Source organism: Sciurus vulgaris, assembly GCF_902686455.1.
Source record: "Sciurus vulgaris genome assembly, chromosome: 5".
Classification (NCBI taxonomy): Eukaryota; Metazoa; Chordata; class Mammalia; order Rodentia; family Sciuridae; genus Sciurus; species Sciurus vulgaris.
In genome coordinates, this window is record NC_136465.1 from 43,003,495 (window position 1) to 43,024,296 (window position 20,802).

At 37.8% G+C, this 20,802-nt stretch overlaps 1 protein-coding gene across 1 annotated transcript; it reads right to left on the reverse strand.

Moving 5' to 3' along the window:
* Nucleotides 1-205: 205 nt before the first annotated feature.
* On the reverse strand, nucleotides 206-10,207 carry LOC306662172 (disintegrin and metalloproteinase domain-containing protein 25-like; the record flags this gene model as incomplete). Its single annotated transcript, XM_079141730.1, has 2 exons — nucleotides 206-286; nucleotides 8,171-10,207. The coding sequence occupies 2 exons, from the start codon at nucleotides 10,205-10,207 to the stop codon at nucleotides 206-208; spliced, it is 2,118 nt and encodes a 705-aa protein (XP_078997856.1).
* Nucleotides 10,208-20,802: the final 10,595 nt, after the last annotated feature.

A 20,802-nucleotide genomic window follows, 5' to 3' on the forward strand; every position in this document is an offset into this window, starting at 1 on the left:
AATGAAATGTTGAATAAATGATTGGAACAAGTACGAGAAGTCCTTGTGATGACAAGTTATCTTTCAAATTTGTGTTTTTCTGCTTCTCTTTTAACTAAGACCAAATAATGGTTTTGCAATGGTTTTCAGTCCTACACTGCTTCCCTTGCTCATTTCCCTGCATCCTGTCACTTGGCTTCTTGCTGGGTTTTCTTTACATTGGCCATTAATCAAGAATCGCCCAGAATTTGACCGACACTGTGCTGGGTTCTGTTTCCTTCTGCCAGGATTCCTGCTGGGACTGTATCTGCTGGGAGAAAAAAAAAGTTAACTTTCTCAATCCAAACATCTTCAGTTAGCCTGTGATTCTCAGGACTAAAACCTGTGACTTTAGAAAAGAACTCAACTAATGTAAAACCTCTTTTGTCTTTCAGCTTTGACAAAGGTTCTACCTAATTGCTCCAAAGATCTCTTCCCTAACCATGTTCAATGGACTGTTCTCAGTTTTCATGTGCCTCATATTCTCTCTTGTTTTCTGTTCTTTTCTTTCTAGATATGGCCTCCCACCTTGGCTTCCATGATATCTTAGTTTTCCTCCTATCATCCTGAACTTTTTGTTCTGCTTGCTAATTATGGTCTTCTTAATGAAATCATTCTGATCTCCATCAACATTCACAATCTTAGCTGATATCCATTCCTAAAGTTCAACCAACTTGATAGCATGGATCCCCAAAGCTGTCTTATCAGACTTCATGTCTCATCTTTGCTCCAAATTTTGTCTCTGGTGAGATAAACTTGCCAAAAACTAGATGTCTGAAAACAAGTTCCTTTCTTTCTTATACTGTCTTTCTCCTATTTCCTTCTTTCTTCCTATTCTCCTGGTACTTCAGGCTTAGTGCTTTAGATTTATTGTGTACTATTTCTTTTACTTCTATTATATTCTCTCAATCACAGACTTCTGCTACTATTCCTCCATTTACTTTTTATCACAGAAATAACTCTTGATTTCTATAAATTCGCCTTCCTAATTTCTACCCTCAATATGTTAACATAAGTTATTGCAATCTTCACAAAAACTCACGGTATGTTCTCATCAATTTTAGAATCCAACTAAACCCCTTAAATCATGGAAAGTCTCCATCATACACCTTCGTACATTTTCTTTGACTTATCATGTAGACCTATGTCATCCACATGGTAGCCTCTAGCTATGTGTGGCTTGTAAGCATTTGAGTGTGGCTCACCAGCATTTGAGTGTGGCTCACCCTAATTGAGATTTGTTGACATGTAAAATAAACACTGGATTTCAAAGACTTGGATACAATGAAAATCATGTAAAACTACCTCAATATTTTTTTTACCCTGATTACATGTTGAAATAATGTTTTGGATATATTGGGCTAAGTAAGATTAGATATGATTAGAATTAATTTATTTCTTTGTACTTCTTTCAATGTTTTGCAAATGTGGCTTACTTTATATTTCTATTACATATTGACTTAGACAATGAACAAAATCGGGCTGGGTACTATGCAATAGAACAGAAGAAATTTTCAAAGACAAATAATCCTACTTCACAAACAAGCCCATAGCCCAACTGAGGAGACGTTATGGTTTGGATTTTTAATGTCCTCTGAAAAGCTCTTGTGTTAGGCAATGTTCAGAAGTGAAATGATCAGATATAAGAACCGTAATCTCATCAATAGATTAATCCACTTGATGGATTAATCATTTGAATGGACCACTGGGTGGTAATTGTAGGCAGGTATGGCATGGCTGGAGGAAACTGGTCACTTGGGGCATAACCTGAACAATATCTGTCCATGGCCCCTTCTACTCTTTCTCTTTATAGTTTCAGATTGCCACGAGCTGAGAAGTTTATCTCTGCCACACACTTCTGCCATGATGTTTTGTCTCACCCCAGACCCAGAACAATGGAGTTGGTCAGCCATGGACTGAGACCTCTGAAACTGTGAGTCCAAAGTAAACTCTTTCTCTAAGTTATTCTTGTCAAGTATTTTGGTATCAAAGATGAAAAACTAACTGACAAACAGACTGTAAGACATTAAAAATCAATTATAGATAAAACCAGTAGACAAATTCTAAAAGAAGAAAATCAGCCCTATGAGAGGTAGTTGATAATGCCTTTTCTGAAAAAGTAGAATTTTAAAAGATCCTTTTCTGCAGCTAAGAAAGAAAGAGAAAAGCATTCTGGGACAGAGAAGGTGAAAAAGAATTGAGTAGACTTGGGATAAGATGTGTAGACCAATTTGTCTGGGGTGAGTGTTGTGCTCTCATTTAGACTGGTTCTACACATATCTTTTGCCTCCATGCATTCAAGCACCTTCAGAATGACTTCTCTGCCCTGTGAAGCTGGAAAATAAAGGGTATATTTATGCTGCCAGTCAGTCCTACCTGCTTGGCTCTGCTTTTGACTAAAACTCTAAACATGTGCTCCAAATACATATTTCTATATGATGGCACTGAGTGATGTTTTAATGAAGAGACTGACCCATGTGAAACAGAAGTCAGTGTTTGTTTAAATTGCTACTTACCCAGCTGACCAATCATTTCCCTCAGTCCTGGGAAAACTGTACAGCTGATCTACTTTACTCTTCTGTGTTTTAAGCTGTGATGTTGTTTTTCATTTTTAACCACTGACCTTCTGTGAATTTGATAGACATGACAAAATGACAGAGATGAGACGATGTAAATATGTTAACAGGGAATGTGGTTGCTTTCTCAAGCTACCTTATTACTGACTTCACAACATTTTTTCTTAGCCTGAGTGTGATATCCTAGGAGGTTGCAATCCTACATGTTAAAGTCAGTTATCGTCTATTTTTAAAATGTGTCTCTGTGTATACCTCCAGGAAGAAGTGTCATACCCTTCATCAAATGAGAAAGGGTCACTTTAGTCTAAAAAGTTGGAACTAGAAGAAGTCCTACCTGCAAGTAGAATAGTCTCTTCATAGGAGCCTAACTCAACTCTTTTGTCAACTCCCTGTGGCTAATTTCTGAGAATAGCCTCCTGGCTGCTTTGAAACCATGCTTGTTTCAAGTCCCTTGCTTGTTCTCAAGGGTCATTGGCTTAGAGTCAGCATCAAAATGAAGTGAAACACCCTAGATGGGAAATTCAAGGAAGCAGGTTTAATTTCAAGGAAGCAAGTTCAGTTTCGAGTTCTAGCAGTAAAGTTACATGATTAAGAAAACTCTAAGTCCCAAAGAAATTAATTAAGGTAAAATGATAGGAAGTTTGAGCTGTTAAGATACTGAATGGAAACCTTTTCATGTCACCCATTTATATCATATATTCATAAAGTTAGCCATACTCATACAAAAGTTTTAGCCCAAATTTGGAGGAAAAAAAAAAAAAAAAAAAAAAAAACCAACCCTAAGTTCCAATTTCCCCTTAGCAAAAACTTATTACATAGAGCTGTGAATTCCAGGTTGCAAAACTTGGGTCTTGAAATATTCATGTGGAAAACGTTACTGTCTGCACCTGCCAGTACTTCCCTGTGACCTCATTAGAAAATTAAATTCTTTGAGATCAAATAGTAAAAAATGTCAGTTACCCCTCTGCTGAGGAAAAGGAAGAGGGAGAATCGATTCCTTGTTTTGCCTGACTTTGATATATTTTAATTGTCTGACTTAGATAGAATCCATCTTTGAAAATGTTGTGAGTTGGTAACGTGTCTTAACTGTCCTCAGGCAATGAATGCTTCAGAGAATGTGTTTTAAAAGTTCCCACCTGTTTACTTTTAAATTTGGATTGGCATGAATTGATGGCCTTTGGCAAATTAAGTGGTCATTTTTTTCCCTTCTTTATCACAGACAAAAAGGCAGAGTCTATTTTAATGATGAATTGTCTGGTCCACCAGCATCTTTGTAACAAGTCAGTGCACGCTTACTCAGTCAGAAAGAGAATATCTGGGGCTTTTCCTCAATCATACAGAAGAGTTGTAATTACCAGCTCTGATGTGGATTGTGTCCTAGTCTCAAGTATTAAATCAAACTATGTGTGTGAGGATACTGTGCATTTTCTTCAGAAGCTTTGGAGGAAACTTATCCTTTTGTGATTTTACCTGGAAAGGGAGGGGGGGGGGAGAGAAAGAGGCAGAGAGACCTCTTAGCTGACCTTGAATGGGACATCAGCCTACCCTGGACAGCAATGCAGTTATGTTAGGTTTTCATTTCAATATCCTCTAAAATTCTATTTTGGGGGAAAAATCATGAAATAAAAAGACAATTATATACAGATATGCAGTAAAAAGCACAAATTTATCTTACCAGTTCCTAACTTAACTAAATATATGATTTTTGAGCACAATATCCCTTGATTAAATTAATTTTAGTTCCTTTGTTCTGGCCAGTGGGGATACTAATGCTTATTTAATTTCTCTAAGACATTGTGAGGACATACATAAGTGAAAAGATTGTTGTACAAATTAAATTACTAAGGTCTTGCTTTATATCACTTTGTACCTCCATCAATCTAAAATTCAGTTCTAAATACAATTTAAAATTTTCAATTTCTTAATTTTAGACAAGTACCACATGACCACATTCATATATGGACTATAAAAAAGATGATTTTATACAAGTTTAGAGTGAACAGGAGTTAGTAGAAGATGAGAAAAGTGGAGGATGGGCACGTGGAGAAAAGTCATCACGGAGTACTAAGTTGTTACATAGGAGTAAGTACTTCTGGTGTGTTGTGGCACAATAGAATGATTATAGATAACAAAAATGTGTTATATATTTTAAAAGTATAGAAGAAAGGATTCTAAAAGTTTATATCATAAAGAAAAGATAAATATTTTAGGGGATAAATATGTTTAACTGATTTTAAATTATACAATGAATTAGATTAAATGATTTAAATGTTATGCAGTGTATTCATATATTGAAACATTACATGGTACCCCATTAATGTATGCAATATTTTAAGTATCAGCTAAAAGATACAGAAATAAAAATCTCTTAATTCACAAGTTAGAGATAAATATTGTGATGGAGCATTAGATTAAAACAAATACACTAAGTGCTGTGGGTTGGATATGATGTGTCCACAAAAGATTCATGTTATAGAAATTTAGTTGAGAACATTCAATGTTAAGAAGAAAAGACTTTAAGAAGGATTAATGCTTTCCTCCTCAGAGGGAGTTATTCTCATGTTGGAAATGACATTGATTACAGAAAGTCTATGTCTTCCACTTAAGTAATTCTGTATACCTGACTTTCCAATCAACTGTTCAACACATCTACTGAGTTCTTAATATGTTTATAATTTTTAGTTCTAAAATATCAATTAGTTTCCAATTCACTGAGGATATTCTACATTCTTTCTTACATTTTGTACATTTTCTCTTATTTTAAAATGTATCAGTCATTGTCATAACTCATGTACTCTTGCTCTGCTGTTTGAATCATACTGCACTTGATCTTAGCCAAAAGAATGAGGAGCAAGTCTGCTCTTCTCTTTATTTCTTCCTTTTTTTTTAACTCTTTAATAGCAAGTCACATTTTTTTCTCCTAGCATGTATTTTAGGCTGTTTTCTGCTGCTATAATAGGATACTACACATTGGGTAATTTATAGAGAAAATAAGTTTATTACTTATAGTTGTGGAGGCTATGAAATTGTGGATTGAGGGGTGCGTGTGATAGGGCCTTCCTGGTGCATCATTTGATGATGGCAGATGGAAAGGACAAGAGAAGATGCGTGAGAAAGAAGGAGCTTGCTTTCATGAGAAAGGCAATCCTGTGAAAACTAACCCACTCCCATAATGAGGGCCTTAATCTTTCATGATGGCCCTGCCTAAACACCTTAGACTCGACTCCCAATACAATTACAGTGGCAGTGAAATTTCACATGAGTATTAGAACAAACATTTGAACCATAACAGCAAATATAGAAATATCTTGCTGTAAGCTGGTAATTGTGCATTGAATCACCAAGTGGCTCACTACAGATTTCCCATTTCCTATGTTGGGATGGTGGACTAAGGAGCTGATTATATAAAAATCATGGATTAAGCTAGGCCAGAAGTGAGTGAGCTTTTAATATATCTTGGACTAATCTTTCCCATACAGCATGGCTCAGATATGGGCCTGGTAGACTTTCACTTGGGAGTGTATATGACACTCACTGTTCAGCTTTGAATGAATATGGGGATTAATCTCTAGCATCCAAAGATTCATAATCTAGCTCTTCAGCCTTTTGAAAAATGAAAAGTCAGAATCCAGTAAGTGGCTTAATGAAGAAACTAAATATGCTTTGAGACAATACACCTTTTACTGTGTCTTGTGTCAAAATATAACATGGTTTTAGGAAAATATGCCTTTTAGAAATTTCAGACTAGCTCATCAACATCTCACGATGCCCTCAAATTTAGCAGATGGGCCTTGGGGGGAAAGTGATTACAAGTTGAAGTCCCACAAATGTCTAATTTATGAATGCCATCCTGGGAAGTAACTCAGAGGACTGGAGTTCCTCTGCTTCTCAACAGAGTTCCTGTGCTCTGACTGGGCCAAACCTCATCCTCAATTCACATCCAGCATCCACTGTGCTCCAGGGAAAAGAACACTGTCAACGATACTCAACTCACTTCAGAATTGTGTTCCAGTTGGAACTCTCAGTTCTTTGTGTCCTCCTTGCCTCCCCAGCTCTCTGATGACCTCAAAGAATGGTTTTTAAGGTTTAATTCGAGTTCTCCAGGTCTTTTCATCCAGAGAAAATGTAACTTACTAAGACTTATTGCATCTTACATACAATTGTAAATATCTTCTTCTTTCTATTTTTTAATCAAAGTTGCAAAGGAGTTGAGTGGCCAGTGCTGTTTTCTTGTTTAGATTTTGCAAAGACATTCTCCCTAAGTTTAGATCATTTTGCCAAGAGAGTAAAGAGCAGTGGTGAAAACATTCAAATCTTCTGATGTCTGACTCCTCCCTGTGTTCTCCCACACACCAAAGTTAAGCTTATATCACTCAGAATTCATCCACAAAATGAGAAACCACATCCCTGAGACAACCACAAGTTAGTAAGTAGAAGGCATAGCTGTCACCATTAGGACTGGAGATCAACAGGAAGAGGCTGGGGATGTGCAAACCCAGAGCTTTGGAATAGGTTCTATGGTTCTAGGACCCCACCCTCTGAGGGAGGTACAGCTGTCTTGGTTCTGGAACCCGTGGAACCTGGAGAAGCACTCAGAGAACCAGAACTCAGGACTCCATGGGTAAGTTGTTTGGTGTCTTTGCTGTATCTCTGGGGCTGATGATACTTTTGCTTTTGGAAGTTACTAAATATACATAGGAATAATGTGCAGACAGAGAGCTACTGCTGTTGCCTAGATGAAAGCTCTAACCCAAGCAATGTTGATGCAAACTTCAAGCAGTAATCACAGGTATCCAGTCTCCCTCTAGCTCCCCAAAGGTCCGAAACTGCTAGGACTGGCAAAGAAGTGAGATTTGTGAGTTTCCTCACTGTGTGACAGCAGAGTGAAAAGGGAAGGTGGTTTGGAATTAAGAGATGCTGAATACAAACAGACACAAACAGAGACACACATGATCCATCCATGCAGAATGCCTTTGCTCAAGAAACACAAAGAACTATTTCCATGAAAAATACACCACTAGGGTTGCGGGTATTTGGTGGTAGAATGCTTGCCTAGGGAGTGCAAGGCTCCAAATTCAATCCCCAGTACAGTAACCATGAAGAAATAACAAAACAAACCACCAAAATTGCTTGAAATAATGAAAAGTAGGAATGTGCTAGGAATTACGTGTATTAAATGGTGAATGTTTATGATCCTGATGCAGTGATCCCTGGAACTTTGTTTCAGTGGTTTCTAACATTTGCAAGAACACTTCTACTGCCAGGATAATATAATTTTAATGCATGGGATATTTCATTGAGGATTGGGATTATTTTTGGAAAATGCAAAAATTTTGTTCTTCTGTCTTAGGTAAAGTTTGAATATTGAGCTCTTCTTTGTCAAGTGAGGGGTAAGTTTGAACACTGAGCTGTTCCATCTCAAGTGAAGGTTGCACATATCCCTCTTTCTTCTTAGGTGGTGCTGATTAGATGCTTGTCAAAAACAAAAGTAACAATATCAAAAGCAAAAGACAAAATGGAAATAAAAAAATAAGTGGAGCAGGGAACTTCTCTGGCACAGTTTCATTCACTACTACTTTCCCAGGGGGTGGGCCACTGTCAACACTCCCTCCATGGCCTTCTTTCATGCAGTTGGGGGGCTCCCAGTTAGGGTCACAATGGCAGTGATGTTTGTTGTTGCAGATTCCTTTCATATCACAGGTCTTTGGTGAACAATCACTTGACCACAAGGACATAGAGACACACTTCCGGTGGATGCACACACGTCCAGTACCACATTCTGTGCCATCTTTCACGTCACCAATATCTGGTACCGTCATCCCAAAATGATAGTCAGTACCCCAGCAGGTGACACCATTGAAGTCAATCCAATGCACAGTAGTGTGACCTCTCAGAGAAGGAATTTCTTCAACATTCTCACACTGAACTCTTCCACAGAGGAAATCTGATGTATTACACCTTACATAGTGGTCACCACTGAGACCACAGTTACCAAAGCGGTCACCTCGGCTGTTCATTTTTGTGTAGCAACTCTCCCGTGCACTCCTGGATTCCTTGCCAAAGATCTGTCTGCACTGTTCATCACGTGCATTGCATCTCTTCTCGTGGCAGTAGCCGCCACCCATGCAAGGGACCCCATCCTGCACATACACATCTTCTGGACACTCGGGCGAAGTGCCATTGCACCACTCTGGGAGATCACACTCACTGTCCTTCTCTCTACACACTGTACCTGGTGGCTGGAGTAGGCATTCTTCACAACAAAGGCCAGAAGCACATTCAGCCCCAAATTTCAGAGCGCAATTTTCTGAACAACATGGATGATTTGTACACAAATCCAGGGATCCACAGTCACACTCCTCTCCTTCTTCAACCACACCATTCCCACACCCAGTCCCCCTGAAAATGTTCTCTTGTTTTGGTGCATTCCGCATACAGTTCATAAATGGAAAGTTTTCCCACATATGAGCATAACTGCAATTGCTGAATCTTGTGCCATATGTTGGTTCTCTAGACATCATGCAATGGGGCTGCCCACATGTACATATTCCTGCATCATGGAATATACCTAGATTATGTCCAATCTCATGTGTTATGGTAAGTGAAAATTCAAATGGTTCATCATCCATGACACGATCCACTCCACATCCAAAACCAGGTGCACATACAGTTCCAATATATGATATGCCAAGATATATACTAAAATCTTGTTTTGCCAATAAATGTACAAGGTCATGTTTTATACGAGATTCAAGGCTGGCTCTCTTCCAACTGCAAAAATCATCCAGGAGTCTAGATATGTCATTAGTCACACTGACAAGGTTCTTTTCATTCCAGACCTCAATTCCAAGTAAACTCAAATCAACATCCAATTTACTTAAAAGGGAATGTACATGATTGACAATGACAAATACTTCCTCTATCACCAGTGAGACATTACTTTTCTTATAAAGGAATCGCTCATAGTCTACAACCAAAACTGTTTCAAGAAACCTTGTGTGGGTCCACCAGTCTTCATAGCTGCTTTGCCTCAGAATGGAATTCTCTCTCCTTTGAAGCTTCAGTTGCCGTCCTATTTCTTCTTCTGTTAGTCCACATCTCATGGGTGGGAATTGTGTCTTCTCTCTGTGCAACTTATAAACCAGATGTTCAAATCTGGCAGAAAGTCTTTTGGGTTCGATTTCATAAAGAGTGTCATGGATCTCTAGCATTCCTTGAAAGCCCCCCAAACAGGTGCTAAGAACAACCAGGGATTGTGGATCCCCTTCCACATAACCATGATAGTAGCAGTCACTCTGGACAAAAGGGTGGTCCTTAAGCAAAGCACCCTGGTTTGTGTAGGTGAACACAGAGAAGGGTTTGGACACCAGAAGTTTCTTGGCCTTCATGTGGATGATGTGTCTCTGGCCTCCAAAGATCAGGCTGTAGGAGAGCCAGTCAGGGGGCCTCATGCCTCTCTTGGTGCCAGTTATCCTCAAGGGGGTTACTACTTCTGGGGCGCTGTGGTGTTGACAGTGCCCAATCTGGGCCCATCCAGAAAGGAAGAGCAAGGTGCCCAGGCAGAGCTGCAGAACAGTAATCCTCACATGCACCAGGGCCTCACCCGTAGCCATCATGGGCAATAAGTGGAGGAAGAGGGGCAGGGCAGGAGGTGCTGTTGGCCTGTCTCCTCCCTTTGACTTGGTTGCAAGCAGCACTGACCTTTAATGGAATGTCTTCTGGCAAAGTCAATCCATCGGAGCAACTGAACTAAAAGAAAAATGAAAAAAAAAAAAGGGCAGAAATGGACTGGCAAAATTATGAAAAGTCTAGGGAGGAGGAGAACAGCAGGGTATGTGCTATAATACATTAGTGTTTGTTTTAAGGCATGACTGGATATTGTGCATTGAATTTGCTCTTCAATTTTGTTGAGGCGGAATAGACTGTGGGTGTTGAAAAGAATGACAACTGGCCACTGGTTGATAACTGCCAAACAGGGATGAAGGCACGTACTGTCATAATACCATTCTCTAAATACATGTCCAAGTGGAAAAATTTTTACAATAAATATTTAAAACAAGGAGTCTGAATGAAAAGGTGAATTGTACACCTTGCTGTGATGAGGGAATCTTAGTTTATACAAATTGCCTGGAATAAATAACAGTAGTTTTCCCTTCCTATCAAATGATTATTCAGACACATTACTCAGGAGAAATATGTAATCTAATTCTCATGTACATTACTTTTCTTCATGATCCTTAATATGGACTTCCATGGTACTAATTATGACTTGCCCAATTTTCCTCTAATCCTGTCAGATTTCAATGTGAAAGCATCAATTGTCCTTCAAAATTTTAGAATCAGCTTATCATGGATACTTTCAGGCATTAAAACAACCAATAGTGGAATTGGAAGGGGAGTGTCTTGGATTGATAGATTTCACTCAAAGGTGTTGATATGTGATTATACCTATACCAAAAATAATATTTTTCAAAGTCTGTGGCCTCATAAAAAGAAAAGAAAATCAAACTAGCTGAAAGAGTAAAAGAAAAGGGAGGGTACTAAATCAAAATAAACTGCCTTCAGAAATGAAAAGGAAATCAATGAACCCTGAGAGCATGGAGGAAAGCTTTGGGGCAGGTAATGTTGTACTGGATCAAAGGCATCAATATCTGTGGCATCTCAGGAAGCTGAGGATACTAGCTCCAAAATCAACCTGCCTACAGATTTGTTTCAGAAATGACAATACATACAAAATACAGATTAAACAATAATTCTGATAGTACAAATATACTTTGATGAATGAGTGCAAATAAGAAATCTGATGATAGCACACTGCCTGGCTAATATTACTGATTTGTTGCTTTGTTATCAAAGTAGGAATGATACTTCGTAATATGCAGATACTGCACAGCACACTTGGGAAACATCAAGAATGATACAGATTGGAATAAGTTAATGATCTGGAACATAAATTTACAGTGTTTGCAGTAAAGATATACTTTAAGAATCTGTTCGATTGCCTTCAATAGTTTCCATATCAAATACCTGTTTTTCTTGACCTAGTGAGAGTATCCATAGTTTTCATGGCATCATTAGAGCAGTGATATCATAAAAGTGGTGAGATTAAGAATCACAACACTACTTGAGGGAGAAAGAGCAACAACAGCAGCAGAGGAAAGTGGAATCTGGACAAGGGATCTAAAACACACTCATCAAACACCACTTCCCACTTAGGGAAATGAAAAGGAAAGTGGCTGGATTCAGTATCTGTCACCTTCTGGACCCAAGATACATTTTTCCTTAAATTTTCTTTGGTTTTGATTCTCAGTTGTTTGAGATTTTCTCTCTATAATTATTTTCCTATCACTTTGGAATCTTCCTCTCACAAAACACAGCAGCATTCTCTCCTCTGTTATCAGTTCTTTATGAAGAACTTCTTTTTCCTACTTAATTTTACAAAATTTTATAAGTCAACAATGTGAAGCCCACCAGGAGAGATGCCTTCCTTTCTCAGAAACCCCCTCTGTGATACAGACCAGACACTCAGTCATTACTTCCTTGGTTTCCAAAGCTACTTCCAAACCACAAAACTGACAACCATCTCCTTCCACCAGTGTTTTCCATTCTTCTGAATTCTTTCAGCAACCTCCCAATCAATCCTGTACAAGCCAGAAAGTATTGGGTGTACGCTGCTACTTTGTTCTCCATCAATAACCTATCCATGCTCTCACTGTGTTAAGCAAGCATGTGGGCAACCCGCATACACCCAGCTGTGATTGTTACTATTACAGATGTGCTCAACCATCTTTAGCCATTGACCTTAGTCCTGTTCTGTGTCATGTCATCATTCCTAGCCATTATCAGCTCTCACAGATTAATTAGCTACATCTTTATTATTAAGTAAAAGTTACTCTTCATAGAGGACATAGCTTTTCCTTCCATGTTTTCCCACTTTTCAAGTTTCTTACATTGACCTGTCATCCCTGTATCCCAGCTCTAGACTCCATTGGTTCAACCACTGTTGACTAAAGTGCTCAACTCAGTCTAGATTAATGCTTTCACCACTGTGGCAACACATTGCCAATACTTCTGGGGAAATAAATCACTTCGGAGTCTATTTGGCAGGATGTGTAAGAGGGAGAGACCCACAGAACTAAAATAACATAGCCTGGTAGCTCAGTTTGAAGGATAAAGTCACAAAGAGCTATTGATTTTAACTGTTTACATGCTTTTAATAATCTGTGCCTTGTTGTTTACATGGTTTCCTGACTTTTTGTCTTTTCCCCCAATTATCTCATCAATGTGTAGGATCCTCAACTGTCTTTGTTTTTGTAACTTATTATCACATTTCCATGATGGTAATTTAAGTTGTAAAACCAAGAATTTTTCATTTAATGCTTTTAATGCAGGATCAGGTAATTTTCTTTTTTTCATTTGTCATTGCATACAGGTTGCAGGGTACCTGTTTGAGGCTGGATATTATCCTCATCTTTAAAGTGAGAAGAGCACCTTGATTTCTTTTTTTTTTTTTTTTCATTTTTACATTTGAAATATTTTATTAACAGGTACTGCAAACAGTAAGATAGCTCAATTAGGTTACCAAATACAAAATCAACATACAAAAATCAATAGTTTACATATATTCAAACAATCTTTTGGAAGAGTTAATGGAAGAAAAGATTTCATATATAACAGTAACAAAAATTATATTAATGTGTCAATGAAAATGTGAGACCTATTAAAAATAAAAATTAAAATAGCACTGAAGCCAAAAAAATAGACTTTCTACAAATAGAAGGACCATATTATTGTGTAAATTAATTTGTAAATATAACAATCTCAATGAAAATATGACACTTTTAAGCTATATCACCTGAGGCTAAATTTAGTGAAAAAATAATCATAGAAGTGGGACCAGCACTAACACACACTAAGGCATTTTTAAAAGTCTAAATAATTTAAGAGTATCATACTGGGTTATTAGCAAAACAGAATGCCCAGATGTAAGTATACTCAGATACATATTGAAATTGAATGTATAAAGAGGATCTCATCTCAAATCACTGGGAAAGAGTAGTCAATAAATGTTATAAGTAAAGTAATATTCCCCACCTTACCTCATATACCATGATAAATTCCATATGTACCAAAGATATTTTTTAAATAACACAACCATTAAATAAGAAGAAGATTTGAAAAATTTTTCCCTGCAAATCCAGAGTTAGCAAGAACTATCTAACATTTCATGACTCAAAATCCTCAAGTCATAAATTATTTCACTGGTACTTTTTGTTACATAAAAATCAATTTTTTAATGAAAAGAAGCATCAAACAAATTTTTTTTAAAAAAAAGACAATTCAGGGACATATTTACAACTCATATCACAAAGAGCTATCCTTCCTAACATGTAAATTGGCACAATCATAATCCCTTCAAAACATAGAAAAAGGAAATAAAATTTGCTATTGATAAACAACAAGATAGTTAACTTCACTCATTAAAAAAGAGAAATGTAAATTAAACTGTAGATGAAAGACTGTTTTCTTTCCATTGGTAAAAATCCAAAGTTAGCTAACACACTCTATTGATAGGACTCTGGAGGCGAAAGCATTTTCTCATGCATTCTGACAGTGGTATGTTAAAGTCACCCAGAATTATTGTGTTGTGATCTATTTGATTTCTGGAATTGAGAAGGATTTGTTTGAGGTACATGGATGTTCATGCTGATCACGTGTATTCCCCTCTAGCAGTGCAGATGCAGATCTGGGGTATTGCAGTTTCCTTCCTATAGGCATATGGTGACCCTACAGGTTTCCAAAACCTTTTTTTAAGGGGGAGATCAATATTAGCAGCACCCAGTACAGACAATATGTGCCCTAAACCAAATAGCCTCTATGAAGACATTAACAATATTGTCATAATAAACAGAGAGGATGAGTTCAATTATTATCTACAGTATAACCAATAGATTCGTAATGAGGTCTAAAGTTTCTAATGGTGGACAAAGAGGATGAGGAGGGGTGTGGAATGTAATTGTTAATGGAAAAAGAAAAGAGTATATAGAAGTACTAGATTGTAGGAAGAGTGAAAGTGGAATTAAAAGAAGTTGTTTGTTAGCATGAGAAAAGGAAGAAAGACTCTGAGGAAACTGGTAAACAAAAGGAAAATAGAGACAGCAAGAAAATAAAGAAATAAAAACTTTAAAATTTTCAAAAAGGAGAAAGAAAAATTCTACACTCTAACAATTATATACTATTCAAACCTCCCAGTCTTCAGTAGCCTGATGCAAGAGAGGTAGCTGACAATGAGCTCCCTGTCTCCAGCAGGTTTCTCAGGATGGGACTGGCCCCATGTAAAATGACTGTTTCCACTTGCAGATAATCTCAGATGGCTGCACTGGCTTCCAAACATGTTGGTAAATGGGGAGCTGCAGTGCAGGGTGTGGGTGCCGAGTCCATGTGGGGTGTGTTTGGTTGGGTTGGGGGTCCTGGAGGTGGGGCATGGTCGGTCAGTCCCAGGATCCTGCAGGTCCTACTTGTCCTCCCCAAATGGCAACAATCTCATGTAACCAAACCTGCAGGTACTGTGACACTGGACTTCCAGGCAAAAGCAGGCAGCTGGTGACCCACTGGTGGTCTGCAGGCAGTCTGCGGGCTCCCGGTAGACTGTCAGCAGGTGGACCTCGGGCAGTGGGCAATGGGGTAGGTAAAAGGCAGGCGACAGGAAGACAAGAGGCAGGCAAACGGGCAAATGGCGGATGATAGGCGGCAATGAGTGATCTGCACTCAAAAAGTACTTGATGTGCTGGCAGACTGCAGGTGATTGAGGTGGAAAATGGGGTAAACAGCAGGGGATCAATGAGCAGCAAAGACTGCCTCACAGAGAAACAGATTTTCCTGTACTTGAAACCCGATTTATGGACCAACAAAGAATGCAGTCTCCCTCTAGTCCCCCATCTTGGATCTCAAGGAACCAGTTTTTGCTCTTGATTTCTTGAGGAATTAGTCAAGTAAAATAAAGAGGAGGCTAACTTCATGATTGCCAAAATCCCTCTAGGGTAAGCAAGGTCATTAATGGAAAACTTTGAGGACTTCTTCTCCAAATCATGGGTACAATTCTGATCAGCTTTGCTGTCCATGTCTTTATATATATTTAATAATTATGAAGGTGTGTGGATTTTTGTTGTGATGGAAATAGGCATTGATTACTTATGTGCATTGTTGAGAGTGAACCGAAATAAATCTGCCGGAATGTATTCTTAAGATCTCACCTTGTAAGCTGTAATAGGAAAACAATCTGAAAAGAAAATTTGAGCCAGACTATCTTTTCACTCATTAATTTCTTTTATACAGTGATTCCATAATACGAGACCTGAGGGAATATAATGTTTTCATTCATAAAGTCAAATATTGTCATAATCGTACAGAAACCTCATGGTTCCTAGTCATTATGCCAAAGCTTCATCAAATCCATCATTCTTATATTCTAATTACCACCGAAGCCTCACTCTTATTTATAGTCTACTTTAGTGTTCAAACTTGAGTAACAAAACATTAAAAATGGTTTACAGGGTTCCCACCAAATAAAGTAGAATAGGAAATGGTCCAGTGCATAATCCTCTTCAAGATCTGAATAACTGGGCTGGTGTTATAGCTTGGAGATAGAGTGCTTACCTGGCATTTTTGAGGTACTGGGTTCAATCCTCAGTACCACATGAAAATAAATAAATAAAGGTATCATGCTCATCTACAACTAAAAAATATATTAAAAAATCTGAATAACTGGGAAGAAATCATGGTTTTATTGCGGTGGGGAAGTTTTGGGGAGTTTGTGTTCATTCAAGTCCTCATTTTTTGAGTTTCTCTTCTTCAGAGCTGAACTCTTGAATAACTTACCAACAGATGAAGTGATGATTCCCATGATCCTTTCTAGGTATAGCCCTCTTCATGTCTCATTTCTGACACCCACCAACAAAGACTTTTTTGAGAACTCTCATGACAAAGACAAATGTGAATCCCCTCCCCTTCAATTGTCTCTCATTTGATTGAGTTCTAGATTGAGCTTCCTAGCAACAAGATTCTCTCAGAATTTAGAACATGGCCACAACCCCAGACTCCTCTTCACTCTGGTTTCATTATCTCTATCAAACTTAGTTGCTATTTACTACTCTGAATAGGTATGACTTTCTTACCCTCATTGATCCCATGATCAATAGCCATTCCAATAGCCATTCAATGTGAATAAGACTTATTCCTTACTCCCATTCTCTGTGTTCCTCATTTACACTATAGAACTTGCTCATACAACTAACCTGGTCTCAGTTCATTTGAACATCAAACCATACTGTGTAACACTTGAAGGACTTCAAGTTGCAGGAAAAATAATTGAGCCCATTTAAAATATTCTCTTAGATACTCAGACATCAGTAGTCACCTGCCTCTTTCTTCCTAAGGTCAATGAAGAACTCAGAGACTTCATGTATCTGCACCTGGACTCTCTTGCCTTTCTCACTACACTTTCATCACTAGTTCTTTAGGCACCAAACTGGATTTGATGGTTTTCATGTCCATATTATTTTGTGAGGACTGGCATAGCAAAGGTATATAAAATATGTAGCCTAAAAAAAAAAAATTTACTGTATGACAGTTTTAGAAGCCAGAAATCCAACATCATGGTATCCTCAGGCCCATAGTGCCTCTAAAGCTCTTAAGGGATGATTTTATTTCACCTTCTCTTCCAGCTTCTGGTAGTTCCCTGGTCTGCAGCCACATAATTCTAATTTCCATTTGCTGTTTTCCCTCTGTCCAAAATTTCCCTCTTTCAAAGGGACACTGAATTATATCAGACAACATGGATGCTAAGTCAAAAACAATCACAAGAGACAAAGGAGGTCATCATGTAATGATAAAAGGTCAATTCATCAGAAAGATATGTGACAATTATAAATATGTGTACATTATCAGTACATCTAAATATCAGAGACAAATATTGACAAATCTGAAGTGAGAAACAGATAGGAATGTAACAATAATGACAGATTTAAATACCCTGCTTCCGTTGTGGCTGTAATACAATATAGATAGTTCATAAATAGCAGATGTGAACAACATTATGGAATACATAAACCTAACAGACATGAACAGGACCTGCCACCCAACTGCAGTGCATACACATTCTATTCAAGCATGCAGAAAGCATTTTGCTGGACTGATAACAAGTTACGTCCCAGAAAAAGTCACAACAATTTTAAAAAATTGAAATTATATTAAGTATCTCTTCTGACCAAAATGGAATGAAACTAGAAGTCAACAGTAGATGGAAAACTGGAAAAACCCACAAATGTGTGAAAATTACAAAATACATACTTAGCACAACCAGTAGGCCCGATGTGAATAAAGGGAAACATTTTAAATATCTTGATTCAAACAAAAATGAAAAAAGAACATTCCAAAATTTATAGGATTCATCCTAAGCTTCCTATACTGGCAGCCTATGGTAATAACCTTCAAGGAACTAGGAAAATTGGAAAACACTTAGAGTAAGTTAGCAGAATGAAGGACATCACAATTATTAGAACAGAAAAAAAAAAAAAAGAGAAAAGAATCAATAAATCTAAGAATAGGTTTTTTGTTTTGTCTTGTTTTTAAGACAGAAAAAAAGAATAAGCCAACCCTTTAGTGCCAGGTACAGTGGTACATGCCTGTAACCCCAGCTGCTCAGGAGGCTGAAGCAGGAGGACTGCAAGTTGAAATTCAGCCTCAGAAACTTAGTAAGGCCCTAAACAATTTAGCAAAACTCTGTCTCAAAATTGAAAATAAAAAGAGCTGAGGATGTGGCTCAGTGGTTAAGCTTGCCTGGGTTCAAACCTTTGTAACAAATAACAAAACACAGACACACACAAACAAAAAACACCCTTTAGCTCACGTAACAAAAAATTGAAGAGGCTCAAATAAAATTAGATATGAAAGAGAAGACATTTCAACAGATGCTTCAGCAGAGTGTGCTGTTATAAAGCAAGTTTGGCTTCCTTACCTTGATCTCTTGCTTTCTTTTTTACCATATGACCACTTCCACATGTGCCCCTGGCTACTCTTGCATGTACACCTGTTGTATGGTGCCATCTGACATGTTCTGTTGTTCTCAGAAAGGCCAGAGGCTAACAATCTGGTTTTCAAATTTTAGTCGCCCAAACTGTGAGTTAAATTGACTATGTTTATTTATAATTGACCTAGCCTCAGATATTTTGTTATAGCAATCCAAAATAGACTAAAACATTAGGATTTTAAAGAACTGACTTGTTAAACCACATTACTATGTCCAAGCAGTCCCTCAACAACAGTTCCATCTATGGGGCCACCTCCATGAGTGACAGCAGTGCATGCCGGAGGATGACCCTTGACTGTTACCTGGTCCAAAGGACTTCTGCATGCTGCTCATGCTGCCTTCCCTTTTGCTGGCCCCGTGTCTGCCTTCTTCCCAGCACGTTTATCATTTAAGGAGACTTGGTACAAAAACAATTAACAATAGGAAAACAAGACAGGAGAGAAAAATCTTGCAATAACATTTAATTTTAATTGCTTAAACATGTTACAACCTATGTAGGGATGGGATCATTTTTTTGAAATATGCAAAAATCTGAATTTTTTTTTTTGTATTAAGTGCTTCTTAGTATGGGTCTCAGAAAAATCTGCTGGCCCTCCATGTTAAAGCAGAAGTTGCAATCTCAACTTACCTGGGAAGCCAGATAGGGAAAACCAATTTTGCACCTAGTTATGTATTAGATAAAAAGGAGTTGGTGAGAGAAAGGCTATGGGACTGAGGAAGCACTCCAAATACTAAATTAAAACAACAACAAAAAAAGGGGGTTGAGGGTATATCTCAGTGGTGTAGCACTTGTCTTGCACAGCTGGATCACTGGGTTCCATCCTCAGCACCACATAAAAATAAATAAATGAACTAAAGTTATTGTGTCCACCTAAGATTTTTTTTAAAAAATCAATGAAGAATTCTTAAAAAACAAAATAAAACAAAACAAGAAACAAAAAACAAAAAACAAAAACTGAGCCTGACAGGCAATATACAACACAGACTGAATTAGGCCTTGGTGTTGAAATATTTCAACATTTAAAAGTTTATTCATCTAATCATTCAGGCAATGGAAATGATTTATCAAAATTGTTTTTAAATCCCCAAAGTTAACATTCATTTACTATAGGCTTAGGATTCCATTAGTTTCCCAAGGGAAACTCTGCTTGTTTGTGTGAGAAACTATACAAAGGAGTTTATTAGCAGTAAGATTGTGCATGGTCATCAGAATGGTAATGTTTTTTCACTGAGTGCATATTCTAATCCGCCTGTATGAATTAGGGGAATATAACCTTTGAAGTACTGTCAGGGAGGTACTCTTGACTAAATTGAACTTGACAGTGTCCCTTTCTTTAGTTCCAATGTGTTGAGACTTGGAGATCCATATAGAATCATAGAGAATACTGGTTTAAAATATGATTCAATGAGTGCATTCCAACATTATATAAAGCAACTCAGGACAATGAAAACTGCACTGAGTAACCATCTAACATTTCCTCTGTGTGTGTGTGTACGTGTGCACATATGGTAGGAGGTTGGCTTCAGTTTGTTGGGGTTTCACATCCTTTTATATTTAAGAGTTTGGCAGTAACATCTAAGGAGGTAGATACCTATTTTTTGAATGCATGCTAGAGATCCATAAGATCTGCTGCTTGTGCCCTGCATGATCCCAGAAGGGCCACTGATGTGGACTAGAGTTTGACAGGTACCCCTTTGGTACAAGCAGTCTTATTGTGGATTGAAGGGTTAAATAACTGTTCTGCATAGATGAGCTTCTCAGAAAGCAGAATTTTGTCCACTGAAGTTATCAAATTGAAAATGCCCATGTGTGTATATTTCAGTGTGGTTTGAACTGGTATTTCCTATGAGGTTCATGGGCTGGAAGGTCACTCTCCAATGTTGAGAGGCAGTAGAATCTTTACCAGGTGGGGAGATAATAACAGTGGAAAGTAATAAGGTCATGGGATTGATGCTGTCTCCAGAGTTCTAGCTCTTCTGGGATTAGATTAATACTTGTAAGACAGGTTGTTACAAAGTGAATTTGGCTTTTTCAGCTCATTCTCTTGCTTCCTGTCTCTTACTTCCCCTCTCTGATACATGCTCCTTCCACATGTGTCAGCTAATCCACTATTTAGTGAA